General features: G+C 37.2%; 2 protein-coding genes across 2 annotated transcripts in view; both read right to left on the bottom strand.

The window, feature by feature from the left end:
• Positions 1-114, bottom strand: part of LOC107574628 (uncharacterized) — a 4,182-nt gene extending 4,068 nt beyond the window's left edge. The window contains exon 1 of the mRNA XM_016261068.1: positions 110-114. Coding sequence (XP_016116554.1) covers positions 110-114 — 5 coding nt within the window. The remainder of the gene's footprint in view (positions 1-109) is intronic.
• LOC107574631 (uncharacterized) overlaps positions 48-8,639 on the bottom strand; it is a 9,007-nt gene continuing 415 nt past the window's right edge. The window contains exons 2-6 of the mRNA XM_016261069.1: positions 5,246-5,303; positions 4,867-4,930; positions 2,745-4,387; positions 1,404-1,464; positions 48-1,036 (exon numbers count right to left, since the gene is read on the bottom strand). Of these exons, the coding sequence (XP_016116555.1) occupies positions 298-1,036; positions 1,404-1,464; positions 2,745-4,387; positions 4,867-4,925 (2,502 nt within the window). The 5' untranslated portion in view covers positions 4,926-4,930; positions 5,246-5,303 and the 3' untranslated portion in view covers positions 48-297. The remainder of the gene's footprint in view (positions 1,037-1,403; positions 1,465-2,744; positions 4,388-4,866; positions 4,931-5,245; positions 5,304-8,639) is intronic.

Here is an 8,639-nt window from a genome sequence, read left to right as displayed (position 1 = left end):
TAGTACATTGAATTAAATGTTTAAACCAACACTGAACTGACTGGAGCTGAATTATGACACTATTGAGAACAAGTATGACTGTTGGATTTGCCTCATTTTTTAAGTTTACATCATTGATTCTATTACTTTCCTCTTTATCACTGTGAAGCTGCTTTGAAACAATCACTATTGTATAAAGCACTACAAAAGTAAAGGTGACCTGACTTTATTAGCTGTAATGAGAAGCTGGTCACTAGTTGAATTGATCGTTCAGATGGATCGAGCAATAACTTCCCTCAGCCGTTTTCAGTTTGTATCCTAATAAACTGCTAGTTTGTCTTTTGTTCCCTCAAGTTCATTAACAATGTTCTGTAACTGATTAATTAATTTCCTCATTTTAACAATGAATTCCCCAGCCTTTGTGTTCATCTCACTTTCATCTATTTCTTCATCTATGGGTGTTTCTGCTAGTTTGTCCATGTCATCGAGCGTCCTGGTATTTTCAGCTGAGATCATGTTAAACACAAGGCTGAACCCACTATAAACTTCTGACATTAAAATCATAGTTTCAGACACCTGCTTAGTCAGTTCAGCAACCTCTTCTATCCATATGGCATCTTGCTCTCCCAATATTTTCTCCGTACGCTCAAGAATGTCTTTCATCTTTTCAGCCATAGGGGTGGTTTTATCCTGAAATTCCTTCCGTTCAGATTCAATGCCTTTTCTTAACCGTGTAATCTGACGCTTTTTCTCAGAGCTGCAGCTTACACTTATACATCGAGCACTTATGAATGTACATACAGCGAAAGCAAGAACAACAACAGCAGCAGCAAAAAAAGCCCCTACAGTAAATGGAGCTAAAGCTAATCCTGCAACTATAGCAGCAGCTCCACCTATCCCCATCCATCCAGCAATTCTAGAGCCTTCAGTGGCACATCTGCAACCGTTTTCAAATGTTTTGATGATATGATGCAGTCTGTCTGTGCACTGTTGGAGCTGAGGGTGATCTTTCTCGTAGAGTTCAATAAATTCATCTTTGAGACGAATAACTCCAGCTCTAGAGAATTAAGAGCTTAAGAGCTTATAATTATATATTTTACAATTTCAAATGCAAATGTTTTTATTAACGGTAACCATATTTGTTGATGTTACTTTGTTACTTTCGATACTTTATCCTAGATATACTGCCTGTCCAAAAAAAAGTTGCACACTCTAATATTTTCTTGGGCCGCTTTTTTGGGTTCGATAAATCTTGACATTGTCATTCTGGCATATGTAGCCTACATGCACGTCTTCCAGTGTGGTTGTTTAAGTTTTTTTTTTTTTTGGTCAGGCAGTGTATTGAGTTCAAGAGATATTTTAATAATATTGCACCATAATATAATAATGTAATTTTTGTTTAAACACCAGCAATGTTTTCTCACATTATTTCGGGAGGTTCATCCATGCTTTTGCGTCGGTGATGAATGGACGATGCCGTTGCAGCTGCAATTGAATCACAAGTTGGATACATTATCAGTTTGCATCAGATTATCTCATAACTATAAAGAAAACACATAATTAACATAACGGTTCTTTTACAAATAATACTTTATGCGCTTTTTACACTATTAATAATAATTCTGTTTAAAAAAAAAAAAAAAGGAAATTTATGACTGTAAATGTGTAGTCTACACATTGCCATAATTGCCAAAATGTAATGTGTGTTTCGGGCGGATCAAGGATGTAAATCAGTTACATAATAGAAACATTGGTATCATTGCTGCTTTTATTTCAGCTGAGCGCTGAAATTATCTCTCAGTGTAATTTCTGCACACACACACACACACACACAGACACAGACACAGACACACACACACACACACACACACACACACAGACATATATATATATATATATATTGTTATATTTTGCTATAATGTGATCATTTAGTGTAATGCATTCTTTTGATTCCTAATACTGTCTTATTTTGCAACAAATACATTTTTGAGAATTAAATATCTTAAGTGATGTCATAACGGAACTTTTGTAAGTGAATTATTTTCTCTGATGTATCTACATCTGTTGTGCTTTTTCATCTTGTATTTTTAGATTTGTAGCATTTATTTTACTGTTTTTTACCTGCTACACGATTGTCAAATCGGTTCAGTTTTTTCCGAGTGAAATCCGTCACATGATGTAAAGCCCCCTTATTTTACTGTTCTTCTCCAGCTTTCCTCAGATCCTCCAGGTTATTCATCCATTCATCGTTTCCCTCCTCCTTCAGTCTGGGAATCAAGAAATCTAGATGCTGAAGAGTGAAAGCGCTGTCTGCTTTTAATGCGATCTCACACAGACTCACAATGATGATATAAGCTTCATGCAGCAGTTTGGACTTTTCATTTGCAATCTTCTCCAGACCACTGATCAGTTTTTCTTCCATTTCTGTGTTATTCTCAGATTCTTTCATGCACACACACACACACACACACACACACAGACACAGACACAGACACACACACACACACACACACACACACACAGACATATATATATATATATATATTGTTATATTTTGCTATAATGTGATCATTTAGTGTAATGCATTCTTTTGATTCCTAATACTGTCTTATTTTGCAACAAATACATTTTTGAGAATTAAATATCTTAAGTGATGTCATAACGGAACTTTTGTAAGTGAATTATTTTCTCTGATGTATCTACATCTGTTGTGCTTTTTCATCTTGTATTTTTAGATTTGTAGCATTTATTTTACTGTTTTTTACCTGCTACACGATTGTCAAATCGGTTCAGTTTTTTCCGAGTGAAATCCGTCACATGATGTAAAGCCCCCTTATTTTTCTGTTCTTCTCCAGCTTTCCTCAGATCCTCCAGGTTCTTCATCCATTCATCGTTTCCCTCCTCCTTCAGTCTGGGAATCAAGAAATCCAGATGCTGAAGAGTGAAAGCGCTGTCTGCTTTTAATGCGATCTCACACAGACTCACAATGATTATATAAGCTTCATGCAGCAGTTTGGACTTTTCATTTGCAATCTTCTCCAGATCACTAATCAGTTTTTCTTCTATTTCTGTGTTATTCTCAGATTCTTTCATATTTCTTTCATGTTCGTTTGAAATAGTTTCATATATTTTTTTATCAAAGCTGGTTTTAGGCTTTTCACCAGTGCGTTCATACTCCAGTTTAAGCTCATGAAATGTCATCGTGATGGTCTTTGTCTTCACCACATATTTTTTATTCTCTCTGACATGTTCACTGTAATGACACTTTCCTGTACACACAGTGCAGTGGTTTTTTGTCATGACTTCACAGCTTGAGGGATCTTCCCAGCATTTCTTATGACAGTTTTCCTCACACACATTGCAGCAGGTTTGGTTTCTGCTCCACCACCATTCATCATCTGTGGGGACTTTTTCTTTGACAGAGGTTCTGACTGTAAACTGAAAGTTTTCACATTTCTGAATCTTGTCTCTTTGCTCTTTAATGGCTTCCTGAATCCCAGTCAGTTCTTCAGTTTTTAACTCCTCCTCAGTGATTCGCTCCTTCAGATTAGAGACACAGGCCTCAAGTCTTCTTCGCTCTTTCAGAACATCTAATGTCATCTGAAGACTTTTTCTGTTATTTTCTTCCAGCAGTGTCAAAAACTCATTCATGCTTTCGTCTCCCATTTCCCAGGCGGAATTCAAAACACTCTCAGACAGATTGTCTCTCTTCTCTTTCTGCTGGTTGTTGAATAAGAAATGAACAGGTTGTTTTTTCCCATCTCTTCTGCAGGGAATCTGGGCTTTCTTAATGGCACTGAGAGCATCTCTTGGATGTCGTCCATCCGAATGTGTGACCAGAAATACTATGTTGTTCTCTATATCTCTACCAAACAGAGACAGAACTGAGTGAAATATGTAAAGCTCTTTTCCAGAGATTCGATTCTGAGACGCCTTCATCACAAAACACACTGCATCAATATAATGAATCCCATCCTCATCTGAGAATAATCTGATCAGATACTCAGAAATTTCTCTGTCTTTCTCGTATCCTTCAGTGTTTCCGTATCCTGGAGTGTCAATGATGGTCAGAGATGTTGGGTTTTCTTCAACAAACACCTCATAAACAGTGATCTCAGATGTCTGGGTTAATGACTCTTCTAAATCTTCTTCTTCTGTGATTTGGTAAAACTCTTCATCCTCAAACTTCACTCCCAGTAAGTAGTTGATCATGGTGTTGATGAGGGTGGTTTTCCCAGCACCGGTTTCTCCCACCATCAGTATGACTTTGTTCTGCTTGTTTCTGTCTCTTCTTCCATATGTCCATCGTCTGACCTTTTTTTGATTCCCATGAATATATGTTCTGTCTGTGTTCAGTTGGTAAAGTGCTGGAGGACCTGGATTCATGAGGATGGCATCCTGATGTGATCTACAAAAGACAGAACTGATTCAGCATCAACACGTTATGATCTCAATCAGTTATAAACTAGTATAGGGACAGATGATTTGCAGTGACAGGATCGTGGTTGTTTATGACTGTTAGTGTTGTTTCAGTCCTGAACAAAGTCAAAACAATATTGAATTCATATTTTAAGTCAACATATAATTATTGTTCATTTTGAAACACTTTAGTCATCTTTTTTATGTGTGTGTCTCTTCCTTGAGAAGCTTGAGATTTCTTCAGATACGAGTCACGACGAGGCGTTCCCCATAGCGACCCCTAGAGGACGCAGTGTCTCGTTCCCTACTCAGGGAACCATGGTTACATAAGTAACCCGAGACGTTTTCTCCTGCCATCAATTACTAACAAGTCATAGGCAATATGGTAAATAATCACATTTTAGTTAAACACCTAATTATTTTGATTCTCTGAATCAAATGAGTCAATGAATAACAACAATCTCTTACGCCAATCTGGGAGGAACATCCTTGCTGTTTCGTCTGTGGGGCTGAATAGTTGATGACATTGTTACTGTGAATAAGAAAAAAATACATTCTCTGTTTGCATATATCAGATTATCACGTAATATAATTATGAGTAAAATATTAAATTATGAGGTTCAATTATATATTTGCTAGATCGCCAGTCTGCATTTAATTCAGCGTGCACCAGCAATTTCTTTGTTCTCATTACAGAATTAGCTATTTACTACCAAATGGATAACCAATGCAATTCATAATATAAATTAATCAATATTTATTGTTTTAAAAATTGATTTATTCCAATTTAAAAAAATTGGAGGTAAAACATTTTATTCTAAACATTAGTGTAAACATTTGATCTCACCTTGTATTCATCGACGTATACACCACACTGAAAACCTTCACAACTCATCAGTTATCTGCTAAACACAATAATGTATTACATGTATTCAGAGGCGTAACCACCATAGACATTGAAAACATACAATTAGTTTACATTCCTCATTTTAGCTTTCAGAAGGGTGCTCTCGAGCGTCCCCTTCGTGATCGCTATGCACTTCTGCCGAACACGCACTGAGAGCGAGCTCTGCGGCAGACTTCTACCCGACAGTCAAAGCGGCATTACGTCATGAAAGTGTGGACACACAAGCTGTGGCTTTGTCCAAATACCCACACTTACAGTCTTTGCACTTGACCACTTGATTACTTAAATGACGTATTTCCTGTATTTGGGCGAAGTCTTCAAGTGGGTGTGAAGACCACAAGTGTGTGTACAACTTTTCATTACCTGATGGGACACACTTATAGTGTTGTAAAAATGCGAGTGTTTACACAGCTTTATTTTAATTTTAATTTGAAATACTTTGCATTTTAAAATCAACTTCTAAATGTCTGTTCAGTAGTCCCTATAACATGACATAATTTTAATTTGTAGTGCTTCTAATTAAGTGATAAAAAGCAGTTGCAAATGTTGTACAAAATAAATATCACCACTACTCATCTTTGCACCAATAAAAGTAAAAACACTGTTTTTCTACCAAATTATTTGTAATATCGAATTATTATATTAATATTTAACTTACATTGGAAAGGTTTCAGTGACCTCTCGCGAGATCTCAGCAAAAAGTCTCACGATTTATTTCCAGAACATGATGCATGATGGGATACACTTAGCCTTGAATAGCGCTCTGGAGCGGTATTCGAGATTGTGTGGATTTAGTGTGCGTTAAGAGCACTGCACTTTGGCATTTTGAAGACATGGGACAGACTTGCACACTTACTTCCTGTCGTGCGCACGCGCTCTCAAGTGGCCAAGACCGCAAGTGTGGGTATTTGGACAAGGGGTGTGTCTCATTTAGAAGGCTAACGCCCTCCGGAGGTCGCATTCAAAGGCTGCATACGTCATCGAGGCTGTCTCATTTCAGGAAAGCAAGTAGGACACTCTGAGTGCGACCTTCTTTCACAGGATTTCGGAGGATGCATGAGGTGTATCCTTCGCTGCTACAGATAACCCACAATTCTTTGCATCGCCTGGAACCACCGTTGTTAATTTGAAAAATGCCAGCGCCGGCAGATGTACACACAAGCACAGATGTGGTGTTTACAACTTACCTTAAATCGCCTCGGTAAAAACGGATAAACTTTTTGTTTTTAATATCCTCCTCTTTTTTTCTCTCTAACAGATGTCTGCTGTACGTACGCTGCAGCTCCTCAAACACTGAACAAAACAAAACAAGTAAAAGCATTTTTTTTTTTCAAATTACTTTCCAAATTTAGAAATAATTTTCCTTCATTTAAGTAGTGTGAGAGCGCAACGATGCTCTAAATGTGTTGGCATAGCAACATGATACTTCCTGTTTTCCTTTTCCGCCCGTCCTACGAAGGCCGTCTCGTTTAATTCTAGGTTGAGGACACTTCGTATATGCATCCTACAGAGGATTCGACCTCCGGAGGGCGCAGCCTTCTAAATGAGACACAGCTACAGAAAGACCGCGAGAGTTTGGGGTGCGATTTGGGACAGGGCCGGAGAAGCGAGGAAACGAGGACAAATCAATTTGAGTATTGAGAAGCCCCCCCGAGTGTGTTCATGATTTAGGCCAGTGTTTCCCAACCAGGGTGCCGTCTGTCGAGAGCAGGGGTGCCGTGTAAAAAATCATTTTTTAATATTTTTATTAATCAGAACAGCAACATCCACTCAAACATTGAGCTGACAGGAAACATGGATGTAGTACAGTATTGTTTCTGTCTGCAATAGCCCTGCTGTGTTGTAACAAGGTGTGGTATATGAGCAACTCTGGTAACGCTGCCCTCTCATTCATTGATCTGCTAACCACTATGCTCACGTGTCCTCTGATGATAATAGCTTTCTAGGACTAAACATTATTTGGATAATTGGTAAGAAAAAAAGTTAAATATCTTAACCCTACTGTTAGACCTGAAAACCTAAAAAGCAAGTTATTTAATTCGAAGGCCTGTCGTTATTTTTTATTTGTGCTATCATTATTCATTTCTTTATTTGTTCTTTATTACTGACTGTTTACTTGTCATTTTTTATTCAATTCAAAGTTTGAAATCAAGCTATCTCGTACTACTGCAACACAATTACCCTGCTGTAAAATAAAAAAAAACACTGAGTGAGCAAAGATTTGTGAGAAAGCTAGTTATAATGCTAATTAAATAATGTTTACATATGTATAAAAGCCTACATTAAAATCTGTCATATAAATTGGTCTCTTCATTAGAAATTAGCCTACTGATTGCCACCATTGATAGACACATTTTTTAATAATATTAAAAATATCTGTATGACATTATATTCTGCAGTTCCTCCCTGTTGTACCGAATATCTATACTTTTCAAATGATCATATCGAAGTCAGAAATTCAAATATTGTGACAAAATTTATTTTGTAGGGTGCCACAAGTTTGTTACAATTTCCAAAGGGTGCCGCAACTAAAAAAAAAAGGTTGGGAAACACTGATTTAGGCTACTGGGGACATTCTAAAACGCTTAACGTGGCTTAATGTACTAAGACAGTGATTTAAAAAAAAAAATTTTTTTGGCTCATCTGATTTTTTGTAGATAGTATACTTTATTAGTATGATGTTTAGTGCATTTTTTTTTTTTAATCACTGTCTTAGTACAATAAGCCACGTTGTCCCGGCTACGGTGTCTGGTTTCGGTTTCGTTTAGAAGACATCGCCTCTGGTTCCCTCGAGATTTTCCAGAGGGTTGCACAACGATGAATACTTTGCTATGTACTCTTGTTAAACTCTGCCTATGTCTCTTGATACAGAAATAACACACTTTGATTAGAAAATAAGCTACTCGCACAAACGTTCACTTTTTGCATTTTCGTAACGCCCTTGTAATGCCTTTTATTTTTGCAGATATATTATCAAAGCTCTTTACATTTGAAGAAGAAGAAGAAAAGATGGTGATTGTTATTGTTAAATTCAGATTTTCATGCATGAACAGCCACTACATCTGTGTTTATCAGACTTGCCTGTTACAACAACTACAATGTAGTGTATTCCCCCAGTATACCATGCGGGAGACCCTGACATTTATACAATTCAATAGAAAAGGCAGCAGACTGAAGCAAAACCGTCCATGTGTAGATATATGTATCATTTAAAATGGTAACCACGCCCCTTATCTGTGTGTCACTACTTGCGACGCTACTCTAATCACAGCTTACTGCAACCGTACCTTATACAGTAAATACACTCTTAAAAATAAAGGTGCTTCAAAAGGTT

Source organism: Sinocyclocheilus grahami, unplaced genomic scaffold, assembly GCF_001515645.1.
Source record: "Sinocyclocheilus grahami isolate Dianchi unplaced genomic scaffold, SAMN03320097.WGS_v1.1 scaffold2293.1, whole genome shotgun sequence".
NCBI classification, from domain to species: domain Eukaryota; kingdom Metazoa; phylum Chordata; class Actinopteri; order Cypriniformes; family Cyprinidae; genus Sinocyclocheilus; species Sinocyclocheilus grahami.
This window is presented reverse-complemented; position numbering and strand designations above follow the sequence as displayed.